This window comes from Cervus canadensis, chromosome 2 (assembly GCF_019320065.1).
Source record: "Cervus canadensis isolate Bull #8, Minnesota chromosome 2, ASM1932006v1, whole genome shotgun sequence".
Taxonomy (NCBI): domain Eukaryota; kingdom Metazoa; phylum Chordata; class Mammalia; order Artiodactyla; family Cervidae; genus Cervus; species Cervus canadensis.
The window spans coordinates 101,621,776-101,645,610 of NC_057387.1; the positions used below are offsets into that span (position 1 = coordinate 101,621,776).

Consider the following 23,835-nt stretch of genomic DNA (forward strand, 5'->3'; position numbering starts at 1 on the left):
TTAAGTGTATAATTAATTCACAGCATTCACATTGTACAACCATCACCTTCATCCACCTCCAGAACTTTTTCATCTTCCCAAACCGAAACTCTGTACCCATTAAACATATACTTCTCCATTCCCCCTGCCTCCCACCCCGAGAAGCCCCCATTCTATGGCTCACAGTCCCAGATCCAGGGCTATTTACTGGGGTGGCATATAAAAATAAGACATGGCCATTCCTCAGATCTGTCCAGCCTGTGTACCTGCCCTTTAGCGACCTCGACACTGCCTTTTCCCACCGAGTTAGAGAAGGCCAGTTGCAGGAGGACAGTGTCACTGAAGCGCGCAGAGGGATGCCTGTGGCTGGGTAGTGGGGAAAAGTTAGCCAATGGAATGTGGTTGGGATGAAAGGCAGGGATGAAGGGTTTTCAACAGGAAGCTCAGTTAGGAAAGTGGAAGGTGAGAATTGGGAATATTGCTTGCCTTTTCTTCCCAGATTGTTCAAAGGAGTACGTGAGATTTGCATGACGATGTGCTTTGAAGAGACTGGGCTGCTCTGCACACTTTGTTAGAATTCACATTACAACAGAAGTGGATTTGTTTAAAGGGCATAACTTAGCAGAGCAGTTTTGATCGGGGTTGCAGATGACAAGGTGTTTAGTGGGTACAAACTCATCTTTCAGACATTGACCCACAAGGGAAGGGAAGAAATAGTACAGTGCTTGAGACTTTAGAGTCCAGGAGAGGTCTCATACAGATGGCTCTGTTTTTATTATATATATATATTTTTTAAGTTTAAGGTGTACAACATAATGATTGTTGTACAACTTACATATATCATGAAATGATTACCACAGTACATTCAGTGAGCATCCATCATTTCATATAGACACAACATTAAAGAAATAGGAAAACAATATTTTTCTTCATGACTAGAACTAGTGGGATTTATTCTAACAACTTTCATTTATAATGTACAGCAGTGTTAATTATCTTTATGATGTTGTAGTGTTACATCCCCAGTACATATGTATAACTACAGGAGAGGTAAGAGATGTGGGTTCGATCCCTGGGCTGGGAAGATCCCCCTGGAAGAGTAAATGACACCCCACTCCAGTATTCTTTCTGGGAGAATTTCATGGATAGAGGAGCCTGGCAGGCTACAGGCAATGAGATCGCAAAGAGTCGGACACAACTGAGTGAGCAGCAGCAGCAGGAATTTGTACCTTTTGACTACCTTCATCTAATTCCCCTTCCCACCCCCACCTTTGGTAGTCACATGTATCTGATGTGTCTGGTCTTTTTTTCTATGACTTTATTTGTTTTTGAAATAATTGACCCACAACACTGTTATTCCTGGTATACAGCATAGTGATCTGTTATTTCTATACTTTTCAATATGATCACCATGAAAAGTCTAGTTGTCATCTGTCACCATACATAGCTATTACACAGTTATTGACTGTATTCCCCACACTACATTTTATTCCTGTGACACTTATTTTGTAACTAAAATGTACCTCTTTATCTCCCATCTTTTTCTTACCTCCTCCCAACCTCCTCCTCTCTGGCAAAAACCTGTTTGTTCTCTGTATCTATGACTCTATTTCTGTTTGGTTGTGTTTGTTCACGTGTTTTACAGATTACCCATATAGATGAAGTCATACAGTATTTTTCTCTGCCTGACTCATTTCTCTTAGCATAATGCCCTTTCAGTCCATCCGTGTTGTTGCATAGCAAGATTTTATTCTTTTTCATGGCTGAGAAATATTCCTCTGTGTGTGTGTGCATGTGTATGCATACCACATATTCTTTATCCATTCATCTATTAATGGGCACTTAGATTGCTTCCATATCTTAGCTACTGTAAATAATTTAGCATTTAACAGAGAGGTACCTTTTCATTTTCTTTGGATAAATGCCTAGAAATGGAATTTCTGGATCTAATGGTAATTCTACTTTTCTTTGAGGAATCCATATACTGTTTTCCATGGACTTCCCTGGTGGCTCAGTTGGTAAAGAAACCACTTGCAGTGCAGGAGACTCTGATTTGATCCCTGGGTCAGGAAGATCTCCTGGAGAAGGAAATGGCAACCTACTCCAGTATTCTTGCCTGCGAAATTCTGTGAACAAGGAGCCTGGCAGGCTACAGCCCACAGGGTCTCAAAGTTGGACACAACTCTCAAGAGTTGGACACAACTTAGCAACTACACCACCACCATGTACTATTTTCCACAGTGGCTGTACCAATGTACATTTCTACCAACAGTGCATGAAGGCTCTCTTTTCTCAGCATCCTGGCCAACACTTGTTATGTTGTCTTTCTTGATAACAGCCACTCTGTCAGGTGTGAAGTGATTCTCATTGTGTTTTGATTTTTGTTTGTTTATTTTTGTCTGCACTGCATGACTTGTTGGGTCTATTTTCCTGACCAGGGATTGAACCTGGGCCACAGCAGTGAAAAATGTGGAGTCCTAACCGCTGAGATGCCAGGAAATTCCCCTTGTTGTGGTTCTGATTGTGTTTCCGTGATGATTAGTGATCTGCATCTTTTCATGTGTCTATTGGCCATCTGTATGTCTTCTTTATAGGAAAAATATCTATTCAGGTCCTCTGTCCATTTTTCCATTGGGTTGTTTGTTTTTTATGTTGGGTTGTATTATGAGTTCTTTGTATATTTTGGATATTAACTCCTTGTCAGATCTATCATTTGCAAATATCTCCTCCCATTCAGCAGGCAGCCTTTTCCTTTTGTTGGTAGTTTTCTTTGCTGTGCAAAAGCTTTATAGCATGATATAGTCCCATTTGTTTATTTTTGCTTTTGTTTCCCTTTCCTGAGGAGACATATCCAGAAAAAATATTGCTAAGACTGATGTCAAGGAGCAGACTGCCTGTGTTTTCTTCTAGAAGTTTTATGGTTTCAGGTCTTACATTTTAGGCTTTAATCCATTTTGAGTTTATTTTTGTATGTGGTGTGATGCTATCGTTCCCCCATTGTATATTCTTGCTTCCTTTGTCATAGGTTAATTGCCCATATAGGTGTGAGTTCATTTCTGGCCTCTATTCAATTCCTTTGCTCTGTATCTGTTTTTGTGACAGTACCATACCGTTTTGATTACTGTAGTTTTTTAAATTATAGTTTGAAATCAGAGAATGTGGTACCTCCTGTTTTGTTCTTCTTTTTTAAGATTGTTTTGGCTGGGTTATCTGCGATACTAACAAAGCTTAAGCTTCAGATTTCTACTTACACAGGCTTCTTCTAAAGCACTCTAAGTACTTTTATAGTTTTTCTATTTTATAATTTTAATTTTATATGTTTATATGTTTTAATGTTTATATGTTTAATGTTTATATGTTTAAGCTTCCCTCCCCCATATTGTTTAAGCTTCAGCATCCACAAAATGTGGACCACTCCTACATAAAGGGCAAAAATCTAGTGAAATCCCATCATGCAAATATCATCATGGTTAATTCTCCAGATTTTTTCCCTGTGTATCAATACATTACTTTTTAAAAAAAAAATAGATTGTACTCTATGTAGTGTCTGGCAACATTATTTTCTTCCTTTAATGTATTTGAGCCTCCCCCATCCCTGCCAGGGGCTCCTCTGGTGGCTCAGTGGTAAAGAATCTGCCTGCAATGCAGGAGACCGGAGTTCGATCCCTGGGTTGGGAAGATCCCCCAGAGGAGGTCACAGCAACCCACTCTAGTACTCTTGCCTGGAGAATCCATTTTTTGACTATGAAAATACTTGATTAAATAGTTCAACCAGGAGTAAAATATAACAGAACTAACTAAACCAAAAGGAGAAAGACGGTACAGATAGCACCATGACACCTGGAGAGGAGGGAGTATGTGGTCCAGGCCTCGCTGTTGCAGACACGCTGCCTCAGTGACTTCTGCATCTGCTTGGTGTCTGTTAGCATAGCTGTAACTACACAATTATTTGTGTGATTTTCTTGACCTCAGCCTCCTCCATGACACTGTAAACACTTTGGGATAGGAATGGTCGCCTGATACATAGTAGGTGTTCAACAGCTATCTGTTGCATAAATGCTTGAGTGTTTGGATATTGAGGATTGAGTTCAAGGGGATACTGGCTGTAGAAATTAGTAGGAACTCAGCCAAGAGTGCCAGATGTCCAAGAGTTGTTGGGAAGATGTGTTTTAGCGAGAGTTGCAGCGCTGCCCCTGGAGGACCAGGGAGCAATGGCCCACTTAACTCTTGTGCCACAACGGCAGCGGTGGCATGTTAGAAAGGACACTGATAATTTACAAAGAGAAGATGTGGCTTTAAATCTTTTTTTTTGGGGGGGTAATTTTTAAAACTAAAATGGGTGCCTGATACTTAGTACCTCTCAGCATAGTACCTGATACATAGTCGATGCTCATTAAATAATTTTTGATTTGGAATCAGAAACCAGAGACCGGTGTTTGGCTCGGGAGTAGAAGCAAGATGAAACTAAGAGTTGAGAGGAGACTATTTACTGAAGCTAGTCAACACTGAATTCGTTTACGCATGTGCGTGGCTTAGACTCTGAGATGCATCGCCTTGTGGCAAAGTTCTCTTACAGTAATGATTGCCTTGGGAGTCCGTGGCAGAGGGGAAGGAAAGCGTGTATGAGGTAGAGCTGCCATCCCAAAGCTCCAGTCCGCCCTTTGGGTGCTGACAGTAGGTAATTCCATAAGTGACTTCTGGGAAGCCCTCTTCCTCAGCTGGGGAGAACTAACTACTTTCTCACGATTATACTCGGATGGTGAGGGTATGGATATTACGTGTATTTGGGCAACAGACCTTCAGCCACCTTCTACTGACTCACGGGGAAGGCACTGGAAACCAATGGTTGTGCCAGAGCACCCAGGACAGAGCTACGGCCCAAAGACTATAGGGTCATCTGTTTTCCCCTGACGGTCTTGTTCCTTTCAGGTGGAGGAGGACCCAGGACAATGGCTGCTGCTCACGATTTGGAGATAGAGGAGGCTATGAATCTGAATATGGATAGAGAGATGAAGGAAGAGCTGGAAGAGGAGAAAATGAGAGAGGGCGGGGCAGATAAAGACCCCTTCAAGCCTAGAAAGGTCCACAGGATTGTCTCAAAATGGATGCTTCCTGAACCGGTGCGAAGAACATACCTGGAAAGAGCCAACTGCTTCCCGCCCCCTGTGTTCATCATCTCCATCAGCATCGCCGAGGTAAACATGCCGGGTGGTGTGCACCGGTGTGAGGACTCCGGGGGGGCTGCAGATACACTGGGGCTTTGGGTCAGATCTAGAGGAAAGACTGGGAAACATGAAGAGAGCTTGGGGGTGGCAAGTGCGGCACACACTGAACCCGACTTCGTCCTCCTCAGAGTTCCGTTCCTGGGTTCTTCCTGCCTTCCCAGGCACTTTCAGTCAAGTGTTGAGTTATTTTTCAAACAACTCCTCTGCCCAGCAGTGACCACAACTGCAGTGGCTTCATTTCATTTTAGTTGGTGGGGGCTTTAGAGATCAAATGATCTCTGGGTTTCCAATTGGTTTGATCGCAGGAACCAACTTTGATTGATTGGTAAGGTCTCTCAGGAGCTGTATGTTTAAAAGAGCTATAGGTTGCCTCCAGATTTCAGTAGGAAAAAATGGAACTGGGATCTACTAATGATGTTGGCTCTGGGCAGCATGTAGTGAGTATCAGACTCTGGTCCAGTCAGCTGTTTTGTTTTCCAGAAAAGAGTGGGGTGACTTGCCCAAGGCCACATACTTAGTTATTTGACCAGGACTGGGTTTCTCCTGAGCCTTATCTCACCCATCTTTTTCTCCCACACCATGATGCCTCATAAAGGAACTGACAGGATGGCTGCCTGTGGGATGTGACTTAGGAGCATTGAGTGTGTGTGTGTGTGTGTGTGTGTGTGTGTGTGTGTGTGTGTGTGTGTGTGTGTGTGTGTGTGTGTGTGTGTGTGTGTGTGTGTGTGTGTGTGTGTGTGTGAGTGACTCAGTCATGTCTGACTCTTTGTGACCCCGTGGACTATAGCCCTTCAGGCTCCTCTCTCCATGGAATTCTCCAGGCAAGAATACTGGAGTGGGTTGCCATTCCCTTCTCTAGGGGATCTTCCGGATCCAGAGATTGAACTCAGGTCTCCTGCATTGCAGGTGGATTTCTTTACCCTCTGAGCCACCAGGAAAGCCCCAACTTAAAGAGTATTAGGAAGTTCCTAATGTTATTCTCTTAGTTCCCACTGATGCCTCAACTTTTTTTAATCAAGGACTATTAGTCAGGGTTCTTTAAAAGAAGCATCATCAATAGGATGTACACACACACAATCTATCATCTATCTATACACATATGTGGAGAGAGAGAGAGAGATTGATTTATTTTAAGGAACTGGCTCATGTAATGTGGAGGCTTGGCAAACTTACTACCTACAGGGTGGGCCAGCAGACTAGCAGCCTGGGGGTGAGCCGAAGTCCAAAGGCCACTTGTTGGCACAATTCCTTGCTCAAGGAATGCTTCTTCTATCAAGACTTCAACTGATACGAGCTCACCCACATTACGGAGGGCAGTCTGCTTTATTCAAAGTCACAGAAACATGTAGGGTGATATTTGACCAAATACTGTGGTTTAGTTACCTTGACATAAAAATTTAACTATCACAGGGACCTGACCTCTTATGGCTTATATAAAGATAAGGCCAAAATGTGGTGTTCCTGAAAGAAGCTTTTGTCAATGCTGTTTTGGTTAGGGCAGACACAGAAACCAGCCCTGATTCACTGAAGGAGGAAACTATTCAAGGGTGTGAATATTAAGTGGTGAGGACCCTTGAGGTCCATCTTAGGGGCTTACTACTACAAACAGTGAAATGTTAAAGTCGTTTTTTCCTTTAGAATCAGAAATAAGACAAGAATGCCCATTATCACCATTTCTACTCAATATTTTGCTGGAGGTGATAGACCGTACATTAAAAAAAGAAAAGGGGGAATTCCCTGGCAGTTCAGAGGTTAGAATTCAATACTTTTACTGCAGGGGCCTGGGTTCAATCCCTGGTCAAGAAACTAAGATCTTGCCGACCGAGTGGTGCCGCCAAAAATTTTTTTTAAGGAAATTTTTTATTTTGGAGTAATTTTAGCTTTATAGAAAAGTTAGAGATAGTAAGACAGTTCCTTATGCCCCTTACCCAATTTTTCCCAATGTTAATATGTTACATTTCCATAGTTTTACATTTGTCATATTGATTTATTATTTATTATTATTGTCATATTGATATATTAGTATTAACTAAACTCCAGGCTTAATTTGAATTTTGCCAGTTTTTCCATCGGTAACCTCTTTCTGTCCCTTTTGTACTTTCGAACCCAGGGTATCACACTGTGTTTAGTTGTCACATCTCCCCAGTCTACTCTGATCTCTGACCCTCTCTCAGTCTTTTTTGCTTTCCATGGTTTTGATCGTCTCGAGGAGTACTGGCCAGGTATCCTATACAATGTCCCTCTGTCTGGGTTTGTCTGATATTTTTTCTCATGGTTAGACTGGAGTTATGAGTTTGGGGGAGGAAGACCACATAAGTGAAGAACCCTTCTCATCACATCACATTAGGGAATGGGGGACATCCCCATGACATCCCTGTGACATGAGCCTTCATCACTTGGTTAAGGCCATGTTTGCCAGGTTTTCCCACTGTAAAGTTACTATTTTTCCCTTTCCCTCCTCTATTTTTCAGAAGCCAGCAGTGACCTAATTTCATATTAAGTTGTAAATGAATGGTCAAATGGTGAAGGTGGGAAGAGGAGGGCAAAGGAGGAGGGGAAAGTGGGTGTAAGAAAGATTCTTTGAAGTTGGTCTAGGGCTGCTCCTAATTGCTGGAGGAAGTAGGAGATGCCTACAGTTACATGGTCCAGATATACAGCAGGGAATTGAATTCCTGCCATCTGACCACATGCTGTAGAGCGGCCCTCTTAAGAGCAAATTGTTTCAAACAGAGGTTGTGCCCGTGGGCTTTAATGGGGCCGCTTTCTGCAGCAGGTATGGTTACCTTTAGTGTCTGTCCCTCCCTGTCAGCTGGCGCTGTTTATTTACTATGCTGTATGGAAGCCTCAGAAACAGTGGATCACCTTGGACACAGGCATCTTGGAGAGTCCTTTTATCTACCGTCCTGAGAAGCGGGAGGAAGCCTGGAGATTTATCTCATACATGCTGGTTCATGCTGGGTAAGGAATGACAGTTGAGTCACTGATGTCAGAGGTGACTGTAAGTAACCATAACCCTGAACATTTGTTGGGTACTTTATTAACTTTTTATTTTATATTGGACTATAGTTGATTAACAATGATGTGTTAGTTTCACGTGTACAACAAAGTGATTCAGTTATACATGTACATGTATTTATTCTTTTTCAAAGTCTTTTCCCAATGAGGTTGTTACAGAATATTGAGCACAGTTCCCTGTGCTATAGGTGGTATATTATTGATCAGGTACTTTTATATCCATAATCTTGTTTGATGCAACCCTTGGACTAGGCAAGAACTGCTTGTGCTGTTTTATGTGAGGCTTAAGGGATATAGTCATTTGTAGAGTGAGATCTCAACCCATTAGTGTTAACTCCAAGTCCAGTGTACTTTGTATTGTATTGTAACTGCCTACTACTGGTATTTATGTAGGAAAATAAATGAGGAGAGACCAAATTATCACCAAACTAGAATTGTGTCCCCCAAGTTGTGTGGTGTTAAATGTTCCCTTTAAAATGTGAATTGCCAGTGCCTTCCTCCCCACCTCTGCCAAAGTTAAAAACGTAATTCATCAACATTTTGATGGGTGTAAAATAGTTTATTTAGAATAATACAAGCAATAGGTGATGCAGTGCCTGCCTTTCAGTTTTGCTTACAGTCTCTTAAATGCTAATAGCCTTTTATGACCTCGCTCAGAATTCTGATTCACCATGCCCCCTCAAAAAAACTAAAGCATTTTGCTACATAGCAACTAAATTAAGGATTACCGTTATATGGAAATTTGCCAAATGACATTCAGAGAGTTTCCATAGATGCTTGTGGGGTTTGACAAGCAAAATAATGTCAATTTCACTTAAAAATATTTTTCCATGTTTATAAACTATAATAAAAAGCATTTCTACTCAACAATGTTATATACCAAATCATAGTATATTTATGTGAGAGAAACCAAGTTTAGCTAGTGTTACTAGGTAAACATTTTTTTTTTTTCCATTCTGGTAAACTTAAAACCTTTTAAATACAGAACTGGGAATGGGAATGAGGTTTCTCCTGCCATATCTGTTTTATTTATTTCTTTGGCTGTGCCAGGTCTTAGCTGTGGCATGTGGGATCTAGTTCCCTGACCAGGGGTCAAATCCAGGCCTCCTGCATTAGGAGCAAGGGCAATCTTAGCCACTGGATCACTAGGGAAGTCCCACCACCTCTGTTTTATTAAAGACTACCCTGAGCTTGCAAGAGATGTTTAAAAACCTACTGAAATTTCAACTCAATATGAGTGAATTAGTATTCTCTCAATATTACTGTGCAACTAAAACAAAATCAAGTGCTGAGGCTGACATGTGATGGCAACTGTCAGCTAAACCCATAACTGCAAGCTTATATTCCATTCCTTGAAGCTTCCTCACTGCTCTCTGTTTGACATTATCAGTAATTATTGTAAAACAAAACTTATAAAGTAAATGAATATTTCTAAAATGTCCTTTTATCTGCTTCACATATTGAAGCTCCATGTAAGATTTTATCTCTTTAAAAAGTCACCTAAAAAAATTAGAAAATGGAATTCACATTAAGCATGTTCTTAACTGGAAACAACATATCAATGCCTGTTAACCTCCCAAGGAAATAACTGCCTGTGCTAGTCATAATGTTTGACAATGGTGTTTGTCTCCGCAGAGTTCAACACATCCTGGGGAATCTTATTATGCAGCTGAGTCTGGGTATCCCCTTGGAAATGGTCCACAAAGGCCTCCGAGTGGGGCTGGTGTACCTGGCAGGAGTGATAGCAGGTTAGTGTTCCGAATATAACACAGAATCAACATCTTTGGACTCTTAGGAGTTAATAAGCAAAGGTAATAAACTTTTAAATCAAGATTTGTGGCATTCTTAATATATGCTAGGGCACCTGGTAAGTTTAGAAGTTAGTTAACTAGAGATAAGCATATCGAGAGGTCTTTGTGCCCATTCTCAGGTACCTCAGAGTCAGAGTTCTGCACAATTGGAAACTGTGAGTAAGTACTTTGGTGTTCAGGTGTATATACTGGATAAAGGATAAAGCCAGAAGGTCCTTATGTCCCAAGACTAATGATTTTGGGAAATAACATGATCAAATTTGCATTTAAGAAAGATAACTTCAAGAGAACACTGAGAATAGCTAAAGGAACCCAAAGACTGGGTAGGAACTAGCATCCTGAGACTAGCAGCATATGCCAATGATCTCTCAAATTGAGTATGCCAAAAATTCATTAGGGTGTGGGCAGGAAATATAAAGAATTCCTATCTATCCATTTATTTATTAGAAACTTCAAAAAATTAAACTTTTTGAGATAATTATAAATTCACACTGTAAGAAAGAAATACCTATAGGTCTCATATACCCTTTAACTAGTTACCCCCAATGATAACAGCTGACAAAACCACAGTACAGTATTCTAATCAGGATGTCCACACTGATACAAAGTACAAAATATTTCCAACATCACAAAGATTCCTCACAGTTTCACTTTTATAGCCATACCCCTTTTTCTTCCATCCCCCTGGCAGCTCCACTAATCTGTTCTCTGTTTCTATAATTTTCTGACTTCAAGAATATAAATGGAAAAAAAAGAATATAAATGGAATTTATATAAATGGAATAACATAGTGTATAGCCATTTAGGATTAGCTTCTTCACTCAGCGTAAGTCTCTGGAGAGTCATGTAGGTTGTTGCATATATCAATAGTTTAGTCATTTTTATTGCTGGGTAGTATTCGATGGTACGGATGGAATACTACCACTAGTTTAATTGTTCACTCACTGGAGGATGTCTGTATTGTTTTGAGTTTCTGGTTATTACAAATAAAGTTCCAGTAAGCATTTGTGCACAGGTTTTTAAAAACGCAAGTATAGTTTTGTGAACTTGAGTCTTCATTTCTCTAGGATAAATGCCCAAGAGCAAGTTAGTTGAGTTGTATGGTAGTTGCATATTTAGTTTCTTTAAGAACCAGTCAAAATGTTTTCCAGAATGGCTGTTCCATTTCACTTTCCTCCCAGTACTGTGTAAGCAATTCAGTTTTAAACATCCTCACCAGCATCTGGTGTTGTCACTATTTTTTAAAACATTTATTTTTGGCTGAGCTGGGTCTTTGCTGCTGCACCCAGACTTTCTCTAGTCGTGGCGAGTGGGGGCTACTCTGGCTGTGGTGTGCGGGCTTCTCACTGCGGTGCCTTTTCTTGTTGTAGAGCACGGGCTCTAGGCACGCAGGCTTCCGTAGCTGTGGCACATGGGCTTAGCTGCCGGGCAGCATGTGCAGTCTCCCTGGACCAGGGATCGAACCTGTGTCCCCTAAGTTGGCAGGTGGATTCTTAACCACTGGACCACCAGGGAAGTCCACTCTCACTATTTTTAATTTTAGCTGTGCTCACATGTGTGTGATCTCATCATGGTCTTACCTTGCATTTTCCCTAGTGGCTAATGATGTTAAACATCTCTTCATGTGCTTATTTGCCATTTACGTATCCTCTTCAGTGAAATATCTGTTCGTGAATTTTGCCCACTATCTAATTAGATTTTTTTTAACTGTTGAATTTTAAGACTTCTTTACATATCCCAGACCTAGTCCTTTATAGAATATGTAGTTTACAGATATTCTCTTCAGTCCATAGCTTATGTTTTCATTGTCTTAGCAGAGTCTTTCACAGAGCAAAAGTTTTTAGTTTTGATGAGGTCTAGTTTATCAGTTTTTTCCTTTTATGAGTCATGCTTTTGGTGTCATGTCTAAGAACTCTTCATTGAGACGTAAGTCTTGAATTTATTCTCTATGTTATCTTCTAAAGTTATGTTTTGCACTTTACATTTAAATATGTGATTTATTTGAGTTGGTTAGTTTTTGCATAAAGCATGAGGTTCAGATTTTCTTTTTGTCTGTGAATTTCAGAATAAACTGCTGGAAAAGTCCATTCTTCCTTCACTGAGTTGCTTTTATACCTTGTCAAAAATCAGGTGGTTGTAGTTTCATGGAACTATTTCTGGGTTCTCCTTTTTGTTTCACTGATCAATGTGTCTCTCTCTCTACCAGTACCACACAGTCAGTACCACTGTAGCTGTAAGTCCTGAAATCAGCGAGAGGGATTCCTCTCATTTTTTGCTCATTTACTGATTAGTTGATGTATTTTTCCTTTAAAAACAGTTGGGTGTCTGTTTTTCCTGTGATAACAAAAGGCTTTCACTAGTAAGCTACTTTACAGATGTTGAAAAACAAACACAAAATATGTCCCTTTGAAGACATAATAGTATTTTTCTCTTAAGAAGTGAGAATGTAACTGCTTTTCCAAAAACACGCCTGCTCTGAAAAGGGCATTTTGAAAACTGGCTATTGGAAATCATTCCATCATAATGTGGTTTTGCTGCTGAAGAAGATGAAGTAACTCTTTTAAGTTCACACTTAAAAAAGCCAGCAAACACTTTTCTCATCTGATTTAAAATTTCTCAGTGGAGAGTTTTAGTCAATTTTAAACTTACTGATTGTTAACACTTTCTGATTAGTTTGCAAGAACAACTGACTGATGTTAGGGAAGGTGGGAATTAATTGCCATATTACAACAAATTTTTTGGATAACTAGAATAAGCATAGACAATGACGGGGCTTCCCTGGTGGCTCAGAGGGTAAAGAATCTGCCTGCAATGCAGGAGACACAGGAGACGTGGGTTCTATCCCTAAGTGGGGAAGATCCCCTGGGAAAGGAAATGGCAACCCACTCCAGTGTTCTTGGCTGGAGAATCCCATGGACTGAGGAGCCTGGCGGGCTATAGTCCATAGCCTCATAAAGAGTCAGATGTGACTGAAAAGACTGAGTGTGTATGTGCGTGCATGTGTGTGTGCACGCACACACACACACACACACACTGATGCAATTCTTCCAGCTGAAACTGGACATCACTTTTTTAATTTCATATTTTAAGTGATTAATAAAAAAATTTCTATGGAAAATAACTGAACTTAAAAGTACATCTTTGCGGGGCTTGGTGGCGGCGGCTGTGGAGCGAATGCAGAGTGGTGCCAATGTGGGGGCCCAGCTGGGCACACTGGGCTACGTGGCCCTCTCCTCAGTCTGGCTCCGGTGCAGCCTCCTCGGGAAGCTGTTCCACTGCTTCGCTCCGGCCATCAGGCTCCAGAGTTGGGACGGCAAGTACCTGCTGTGGCTCATCAAGGAGGTCATCAGCAAGGACACTCGGAGGCTCTGCTTTGCTCTGCCGTCACCCCAGCACATCCGGGGCCTCCCCGTCAGCCAGCACATCTACCTCTCTGCTCAAATCAACAGGAACCTGGTCCTTTGGCCCTACACGCCCGTTTCCAGTGATGACGACCAGGGCTTTGTGGACCTGGTCATCAAGGTTTACTTTAAAGACACCCATCCCACGTTTCCCTCTGAAGGAAAGATGTCCCAGTACATGGAAAGCATGAAGACTGGAGACACCATTTGAGTGCTGGGGCTCCAATGGGCTGCTGGTCTACCAGGGCAAAACAAAGTCTGCCATCTATCTGGACAAGAAATCCAACTCTGTCTTCAAGATGCTGAAGTCTGTGAGCATGATCGCTGGAGGGACCGGCATCACCTCAATGCTGCAGGTGATCCATGCCATCATGAGGGACCCCAGTGATCGCACCATGTGTCACCTGCTGTTTGCCAACCAGACCAAGGACATCGTGCAGCAGCCCGAGCTGGACAAACTGAGGAACAAACATTCTGCACGCTTCAAGCTCTGGTACACGGTGGACAGAGCCCCTGAAGCCTGGGACTACAGCCAGGGCTTCATGAGTGGGGAGGTGATCCAGGACCACCTTCCATCCCTGGAGGAGGAGCTGCTGGTGCAGATGTGTGGACCCCTGCCCATGAGCCAATGTACCTGCCTGGACCATGTGGGCCACCCCAAGGAGTGCTACTTTGCCTTCTGATGGATGGGCCTTGGCCGCTGGGCCCACCCCGCATTCACTGTGCCCTGCCCTGTGCAAGTCTGTGCCCACTTGCTCTACCACTGTTCATTACCACCACTTTCCCTCGCCTCTCCTGCTGTGGCTAGGTTCAGCCTGGCTTGCCCATGCCTGGGAAGTCCCAGGGCTGGCCCTTTGCCTTTGGGAGCAGGGCTCTCTTACAGGTGGGCCGCTTCGGCCACCTTTAGGGCAGGTTCCTGTTTGGGCCTCACCACAGGTGCTTGGGCCTTTGCCCTTCCCCGCCCCACTCTTGCCCCCAACACACACACTACTGGGTAGAGGCTGCCAGCACCATGTGCCCCACCTTCCCCAGAGCATCCCGCACTCTGGAAATAAACATGAAGGTACCGGCAGCCCCTAGCAGCAGGTGCCAAGCCCCTACCCCCTGCCTCGGGACCCTTGCCTCCTCCTCCTACCTGCTGTTCCACCCTGGCAAGGAGCCTCAACAGCCCCTCACTCTCTCTTCCTAAGGCCCAGCAATCACAAATCCACCCCCTGGGAAGAATGACAACCCTGTGCCGGTATAACTAAGAGTGTCTTGGACAGTCACCGTTTCACGTGCATTTGGCTTATTTCTGCTTCAGGGCCACTGCCAGGCCTCAGCATCTGACACTGCGTGGCAGGGGACACCAAAATGTCCCTTAGGCAGGGGCTGCTGGGGTGAAAGCCTGCCCCCATCCCAGGGCCCAGCAGGCCTGGCCAGCAGGGAGTGAGGCTCTCCCTGGGGCTGGAGTGGGAGGAGGGAGCTGGCTGAGGGCCCTTCCAGCTGGCACATGGGCCCTCCCAAAACCTCAGCCTTTCCCTCAAAGACCCAAACCTTTGGGAGGCTTTGGAAGTTCCAAGCAATCGACCTCTGATCATGTGCCTTGGGGTCCTGGGCCGCCAGCCCTGGTGGCAAAGCTAAGACCACGTGTGTTTATTTGTCTGTCCCAGTACCCCCTTCTGGTGCTCTTGCCCCAGGTGGGGGAGATTTAGAGTAGTCTTTTTCCTGAAGGACGTTCTCAGTGGCCTTGACGTTGCTTTAGACCACAGCATGTTAGTCTCTTGCATATCAGCTTTTTCAGAGTCATTTATGAGCAAATGTAACATTAAAGTAAAACTCTGCTGAGTTGAAAAAAAATCTCTGCATTTCTGTGGCATGATATTTAACCAGGGTTTTAAAATACAATAATGCTTATTTAATAATGTGCATACGTGCTAAGCTGCCTCAGTCATTTCACTCTTTGTGACCCTATGGACTGTAGCCCACCAGGCTCCTCTGTCCATGGGGATTCTTCAGTCAAGAATACTGGAGTGGGTTGCCAGCCCTCCTCCAGGGGATCTTCCCGACCCAAGGATTGAACCTGTGTCTCATGTCTCCCGCATTGGCTGGAGGGTTCTAACGCCACCTAGGAAGCCCTTATTTAATTAACACTGCTCACTGAAAGATTTTTTTTTAAGACTAATTTTTAGAGCAGTTTTGGGTTCATGGCAAAACTGAGAGGACAGTACTGAAGTTTCCCATTCATCCCCTGCCCCAACACCTGCATAGCTTCCTCCATTATCAACAGAATGGTACATTTGTTACAACTGATGAACTTACATTGATGGCATCATAATCTCCCAAAGTCCTTTAAAACTAGGGTTCATCTTTGGTGTTGTACATTCTGTGGTTTTGGACAAATGTACACTGACATGTATCCATCTATATATAGTATTATAAAGGGTATCCTTTTACTGTCTCCATTGTTTCCTTTTCCAGAATGTCAAATAGTTGGAATCATACACTATGTAGCCTTTGCAGATTGGTTTCACTTAGTAATATGCATTTCAGTTTCCCCCATTTTTCTTATTTCTTGATAAGAACTTTCTGTATCATTAATGAAGAAAAAATAATTTAAAAGTATCATGTTACCAGTATGTCCCATCCTTAAAAATTCTATGTTTGTGATTTTACAAAACATTAAAGTAGTAGTACATACATAAATATGTGTAATTTATAAGTGAATATACCTATACTGGAGAAGGAAATGGCAACCCACTCCAGTATTCTTGCCTGGAGAATCCCAGGGACGGGGGAGCCTGGTAGGCTGCCGTCTATGGGGTCACACAGAGTCGGACACGACTGAAGCGACTTAGCAGCAGCAGCAGCATACCTATATTGCAGAGGGTGGTTGTATTAGTTTTCAAGGCCAATATGACCTCCTCTTAACCACTCACATCTGTAACAATCCTGTTTCCAAATAAGGTCACATTCTGAGGTGCTAGGGTTTAGGACTTAAACATATTTTGGGGAGGGGGAGGACCCAATCCGACCCATGGCAGTGCTCAAAACTTTACCAATCACAACTGTGCCTGCTTCCTAGAGCAGTGGGGATGGAGAGTGGGAAGCCATGGCAAAGATGCAGTAAAGAGATGGGCTTGGCCAGTCTAGTGACGCAGCTACCCAACTTACTTCCCTCCCGCCTTTGTGGATGCTGTTGTTCCACCTCCTCCTTGTGTTCCTGCACACGCTCGTTTTTCCTGGCTCCAGCATCTTCCCCCACAGCTGGGTTTCAACCTGTGGAATCAGCTGTGCCCCAGTTTCAGCGTAGAGAGAACGTGAATAACCTGTTCACATCCCCTGCCTATTTTTGCAATACCTTTTGGCAGGTATCTCTTTGCTGTGTCGGTCTCTCCCTCACACTGCTGCTGGTCACCTTCCTCAAACACATCCTTCCTAAAACATTTACAGTGGCTGATAGAAAGTTGAAACATCCAAGAATTTTTTTTTTGGGGGGTGGGGAGGGGAGCTGGGCTGGGTCTTCATTGTGGCAGGTGGGCTTTAGTTGCCATGGGGCAACTAACCCAGGTTCCCTGCATTGGAACATGGATTCTCAACCACTGGACCAGAAAGTCCCTGAAATGTCTGAGATTGCTCTGTATTACCCTCCACCATCTGGCCCCACTGCCTTTATTCTTTTCTCCTTTTTCTTCAGGGAAAGAATATATATGAAGATGTTAGACATGTTTATATAACATAAAACATTAAAAAATCACTTTTGAGGTGTAATTGCCATACAAAATTTTGTATATATTTAATGTATACAACTTGACAAATCTGGAGAAAAGTATACACCCATAAAACCATCACCACATTCTATGCCGTAAACACATCTATCACCTATGAAGTTTCTTCCTGCTAGTGTCTTTCTTGCTTTGCTTTTTATTTTTAAATGAGGGAAGCAGTCTCCTAATACTTTATTTTTACCTTTTGACCCCTTTCACCTATTTCTTCCATTGCTTTGCTTTTTTCCTGGATTCCTTCATATGTAACATAATTCTAGTTTCCCTATCCTTGCTCCCGGCAGTGTGATCACTGAATCAGCAGCACTGGCCTCAACTGAGATCTTGTTAACATGCAGAATTTTGGGGCCCCACACCAGACCTACTAACCAGAATTTGCATTTGGACAAGTCCACAGGTGATTCATAAAAATTGAGGACCACTGGCTTGCACTCCAGACCTGGGTCCCCCAATCTGACTGACCATCAGAATCACCTGAGGAACTTGTTACAACTAAAATTATTCAGATCGCACCCAGATCTACTGAATCAGAATCTCCAAGAACATGGCCCTAGGATCTGTGGGGGTTTTTTTGCTTTCTCATTTTTCTGTTCGGTGAGGTTTTTTTGTTGCTGTTTAGTTGCTCTGTCATGTCTGTCTCTTTGCCACTCCATGGACTGCAGCCTGCCAAGCTTCTTGCATGGAATTTCCCAGTCAAGAATACTGGAGCAGGTTTCCATTTCCTTTTCCAGGGGATCTTTCTGACCCAGGGATCGAACCTGCGTCTCCTGCAAATCTCCAGCACTGAGCCACCAGGGAAGCCCTTAGAGAGGTATAATCAACATATAATAACTGCTGACCTTTAAAGATTATTTATTTTTGGTTGCGCTGGGTCTTTGCTGCGAGACGCAGGCTTTCTCTAGTTGTGAGTCTTCGTTCTGGTGCGTTGGGGTGACTTCTCTTGTTGGGGGCACAGGCTCAGCTGCTCTGCAGCACGTGGAGTCTTCCTGGACCAGGAACCCACGTCCTCTGCGTTGGCGGGTGAATTCTCATCCAGTACCACCAGAGAAGTCCACTCCTGACCTTTTGATACGTGTATATAACTGTGAAACTATCCACAGTCAAGGTAATGAACATTACTCCCCTCAGAGTTCCTGGAATCTGTGGGAATCACTTCTTCCTGCCTCTCTTTGTCCTCCTCCTGCCTTCCCCTGGCAACCATTGATCATCACAGATTAACTTGTATTTTCTAGAATTTTATATAAATGGAATCATGAAACATGTACTGTTTTTGGTTACTTATGTTATTCAGCATAATTATTCTGAGGTGTGTTCATGTTGTTGTGTATAAACAGATGATTCCTTTTTGTTGCTGAGTAGTATTTCATTGTGGGAAATTTGTTTATTCACTCTCCAGTTGATGGACATTTGGGATGTTTCCAGTTTGGGGTTATTACAGATGAAGTTAGTATGAACACAGTACAGTCTTTGTGTGGACAAATGTTTTCAGTTCTCTTGGATGCTTACCTAGGAACAGAATGGCTGGATTCTATCATAGGGTTATATTTAACTTTTGAGAAACTATCAAACTTTTAAAATAGCTTTTCTAAGATATATCAATAATTCGTACAACCTATAATGTGCCCATTTAAAGTGTATAATTCAATGTTTTTTAGTTGATTTACAGGGTTATGCACCCATTATCACAATCCAAATTTAAAACATTTTTGTGCTCCAAAGAAACCCTGTAGCCATTAGCAGTCACTCCCCACTCCTTACCCCAAATCCCTTCCCTAGCCTTAGGCAACCACTAATCTAATTTCTGTCTCTTTATATCTACCCATTCTAGACATTTCATATAATGAAATAATAAAATATGTGGTCTTTTCTTGACATCTTTTTAAAGCATAATGTTTTCATCCTTCACCCATGTTGTAGTATGTATCAGTACTACATTCCTTTTTATTGTTGGATGATATTCCATTGTATGGATATACCACATTTTCTTTATCCATTCACCATTTGGTGGACATTTGGGTTGTTTTCACTTTTGTCTATTATGAATATATTCTGTCAGGAATATTTGTGTACAGGTTTTTATGTGGATCTCTTGTGTATATATATTAATATCTGTGAGTGGAATTAAGTCATATGGTAACAAAGTGTATAGTTTTACATCCCCACCATAAATTTCAGCTCCTCTATATCCTCATCAACACTTGGTATGATCAGCCTTTTAATTTCAGCCAATCTGTTAGGTATATAAAGGTACTTCATTGGGTTTAAATTTGCATTTCCTAATGACAATGACGGTGAGCATCTTTTAATGTGCTTAGTTGCTACCCATACATCTTCTTTGGTAAAGTATATGTTTAAATCTTTTGCCAATTTGAAAATTGAATTAGGGACTTCCCTGGTGGTCCAGTGGTTAAGAATCTGCCTTTCAATGCAGGGGACACGGGTTTGAGCCCTGGTTGGGAAACTAAGATCCCACATGCTGCAGAACAACTAAGCCGCAACAAACCACAGCTAAGATCTGACACAGATACAAACAAATATTTTTAAAAATTGATTTACATTCCTTATATATTCTAAGTTCTTTATCAGATATATGACTTTTGGATATTGCCTCTGAGTCTGTTGCTTGTTTTTGCTCTTAATAGTATATTCTGAAGACTCAAATTTCTGAATTTTGATTAAGTATAATTTATCAGTTTTTAAATTTTAGGAATTATGCTTTCAGTGTCATATTTAAGAAATTTTGCCTGATCTAAAATCACAAAGATTTTCTCTACATTTTGCTCTAGAAGTTTTATAATCTTAGACTTTACATATAGGTACATGATCCATTTTTTATACATGGTACAAGGTATGGACTGAAGTATCACGTTTGTGCATGTAAATGTCTAATTGTACCAGCATCATTGGTTGAGAAGATAATCTTTTCTTTAATGAATTGCTTTTGCCTCTTGTCCAAATCAGTTGTCCATATATATATATATGTGGGTTTATTTCTGGACTTTCTGTTGTGTTTCCCTCATATATTTGTATATCTTTACATCAATTCCATTCTATCTTGATTAAGTAGTTTTCTCTTAAGTTTTGAAATTGGGACACCTCAGTGCTCCAACTTTGCTCTTTTTCAAGTTGTTTTGGTTATTCTAGGTCCTCTGCATTTCCATGTAAACTTGAGAATCAGTTTGTTAATTTCTATAAGATTGTCTACTGGGATTTTGATTTGGATTGCAATGTATCCTTAGATCAACTGGTGGAGAATTGACATTTTAACAATATCAGAGTCTTCCAACTCACGAACTAGGTATGGACTTCTGTTTATTTAGGTCTTTCAGAATTCCTTTCAGCATCTTCTTTAGCTTTCAGTATTGAGGGCTTGCACATTTTTGGGGTCATATTTATTTCTACATTTCATATTTTTGATGTACTGCAAATGGTAGTACTATTTTTAAAATTTCTATTCCTGATTTTCATTGCTATTACACAGAAATACAGTTGATCTTTTCGGTATTGATCTTGTACCCTCTAAGCTTGATAAATTCACTTATTATTTCTAGTAGTCCAATAGTTTAACTGTTAAACAATGAACTTGTAAAGAGATTTAAGTAATAAAAAAATCTTGTATATTTGCCCATGTTCTTACCATTTCTAATGCTCCCTTATCCTTTGTGTAGCTTTATTTTTTCATCTAACATCTTTTTCCTTCTTCCTGAAGATTTCCTTTAACATTTCTTATAGCATGGAAATGCTAGTCATCAATTATTTCAGCCTCTGTATGTCTGAAAAAGAAAATCTGTCTTTTGCCTTCATTTTTGTAATATATTTTGAGGTTTGGAGTCCTAGCTTGACAGTATTTTCCTTTCTTTACTTTAAAATGGTGCTTTACTGTTTTCATTTGCATTGTTTCTGATGATAAATCTCTCGTCATCCTTATTTTTGCTTCTCAGTATGAAGCCTTTTACTGTTAAGACTGTCACTGTTTTGAAGATGTGATTTTGTTACGCCTTGTAGTTTTCTTCATGATTCCTGTGCTGGGTTTGTTGAGGTTCTTGGATCTGTGCGTTTATAGTTCTCATAAAACTTTGGAAAAAATTTGGCTATTATTTCTTCAAGTAATTTTTATCTGCCTTCATTCTTCTTTTCTGGGGACTCCAATTATGCACTTATTATTATAGATATTATGAGGCTGCTTGAAATTGACCTATAGCTCATTGATGCTGTATGTATTAAAAAATATTCTTCTTTTTTTTTAACCCCACGGCATGGGGGATCTTAGTTCCCTGACTAGGGACTGAAACTGTGTCTCCTGGAGTGGAAGTGGTGAGTCTTAACCACTGGACTGCCAGGGAAGCCCCTGTGTGTTTTATTTTGGACAGTTTTATTGCCCCATCTTCATGTCCACTAAGCTTTTCTTTTGCAATGTCTCATCGGTCAATCAACTCAACTACTTTATTATTTCATCTTAGATGTTGTACTTTTCATCTTTAGAAATTTGATTTGAGCCTGTTTTATTGCTATTTAACTTTTGAACACATTGACTATATTTGAAATAATTATTTATTGCCCTTATTTGCTAAATCTTACACCTATGTCAGTTTTTTAAAATTACAATATAGTTGATTTAAAATGTTATGTTAGTTTTAGGAGTACAGAAGTGATTCAGTTGAACACACACACACACACATTCTTTTTCAGATTCTTTTCCCTTATAGGTTACTACTAGATATTGAGTATAGTTCCCTGTTTTATACAGTAGGTCCTTGTTGGTTATCTATTTTATATATAATAGTTGTATATATTAATCCCAGACTCCTAATTTATCTTCCCCCTTCCCTTTTGATAACCATAAGTTTGTTTTCTATGCCTGTGAGTCTATTTCTGTTTTACAAATAAGTTCATTTGTATCATTCTTTACAGATTCCACATATAGACAATATCATGTACTTGTCTTTCTCTGTATAGCTTACTTCATTTAGTATGATAATCTCTACATCCACCTGTGTTGCTGCAAATGGTATTATTTCACTCTTTTTTATGACTGACTAATATTCCATTGTGAGGCTTCCCTGATGGCTTGGTGGCAAAGAATCTGCCTGCAATGTAAGAAATGTGGGTTCAATCCCTGGGTCAGGAAGATCCCCTGGAGAAGGAAATAGCAACCGACTCCAGTATTCTTGCCTGAGAAATCCCTTGGATAGAGGAGCCTGGAGGGCTACAGTCCAGTGGGTTGCAAAAGAGTCAAGACATGACTTAGCGACTAAACAACAATATTCCCTTGTGTATATATATACCACATCTTATTTTATCCATTCATCTGTCAATGGATATCTAGGTTGCTTCCATGCCTTGGCTATTGTAATTAGTACTGCAATGAACACTGTGGTGCGTGTATCTTTTCAAGTTATCGTCCCCTCTGGGTGGGATTGCTAGATCATAAATAAGTTTACTTTTAGGTTTTTTTTTTTTAGTTTTGGTAGGTTTTAATTGATTTTTCTCTCTTCAGTATGGGTCACAATTTCATGCTTCTTTGCATGTCTTGAGTTTTTGTTTGGATGCTAGACATTTTATCTTTGGATGGTGGGTATTATTGTATTCATGTAAGTATTCTTTAGATTTGTTCTGTGACTCAGTTACGTTACTTGGAAGGAGTCTGAACTCTAGCTGCTGAGCTCCATATAGACCTAGACTCTAGACTCTATCTCATCAACCTGAAGTTTACTGTTATCTGCCTAGGTTTCCCCTTCATGCCCAGCTACCTGCAGTTTCTCTCAAGGCAGTAAGCTGGGCAATTAGTCAACTCATTTATTTCTTGTTTCTTAGGGTTCATTGTCCCTTGTTATCTGATGTCCAGTATCTTTAAGACCACTAGTTCATATATTTTGTCCATTGCTTTCAAGCAGGAGGAAAAATCTTGTCCCGTTACTTCATTTTGGCCAGAAGTGGACATCTATATTTTAAAAATAAATTTCTCATAACTAAGATACAACTACCCCAGCTCTAGCTTGTAGGTTAACATTTGAGAACAACTGCTTTAACCCTAACGGACTGCTTCTCACTGATCTTTAGTAACCCATATAACTTTGTTTCTATGTCTTTGCTTTTCCAGATCCCTAAATCCTGGCCTTCTTCCCCCTTTTTTTCCTGTCCAAATCTTAAAGTGTCTTCAGAATTTAATCAAAATGCTGTCTCCCCGTGTGTACCCCAATGTTCACTGCAGTACTGTTTACAATAACTAGGACATGGAAGCAACTTAGAAGTCCATCGGCAGGCAAATGGATAAGAAAATTGTTGTACATATACACAATGGAATACTACTCAGCTATTAAAAAGAATGCTTTGAGTCACTTCTAAAGAGGTGGATGAAACTGGAGCCTATTATATAGAGTGAAGTAAGTCAGAAAGAAAAACACCAATACAGTATATTAATGTATATATATAGAATTTAGAAAGATGGTAACAACGACCCTATATGTGAGAGAGCAAAAGAGACACAGATATAAAGAACAGACTTTTGGACTCTGGGAGAAGGCGAGGGTGGGATGATTTGCAAGAATAGCATTGAAACATGTATATTACCATATGTGAAATAGATCGCCAGTCTAAGTTCGATCCATGAAACAGGGCACTCAAAGCTGGTGCGCTGGGA

The 23,835-nt window shown here is 41.1% G+C and overlaps 1 protein-coding gene, 1 long non-coding RNA gene and 1 pseudogene across 5 annotated transcripts in view; 2 read left to right on the top strand and 1 right to left on the bottom strand.

Moving 5' to 3' along the window:
* The window catches only part of RHBDL2 (rhomboid like 2), a 54,267-nt gene that overhangs the window by 17,872 nt on the left and 12,560 nt on the right, over positions 1–23,835 (top strand). For all 4 annotated transcript variants that reach the window (XM_043461838.1, XM_043461839.1, XM_043461840.1 and 1 more), the window contains 3 exons: positions 4,909–5,174; positions 8,014–8,162; positions 9,855–9,967. In XM_043461838.1, the coding sequence (XP_043317773.1) occupies positions 4,929–5,174; positions 8,014–8,162; positions 9,855–9,967 (508 nt within the window). In that variant the 5' untranslated portion in view covers positions 4,909–4,928. The remainder of the gene's footprint in view (positions 1–4,908; positions 5,175–8,013; positions 8,163–9,854; positions 9,968–23,835) is intronic.
* LOC122437194 overlaps positions 1–23,835 on the bottom strand; it is a 52,654-nt gene that overhangs the window by 9,533 nt on the left and 19,286 nt on the right. The gene's annotated exons all lie outside the window — the stretch shown is intronic.
* LOC122437192 lies at positions 12,956–15,477 on the top strand (annotated as a pseudogene).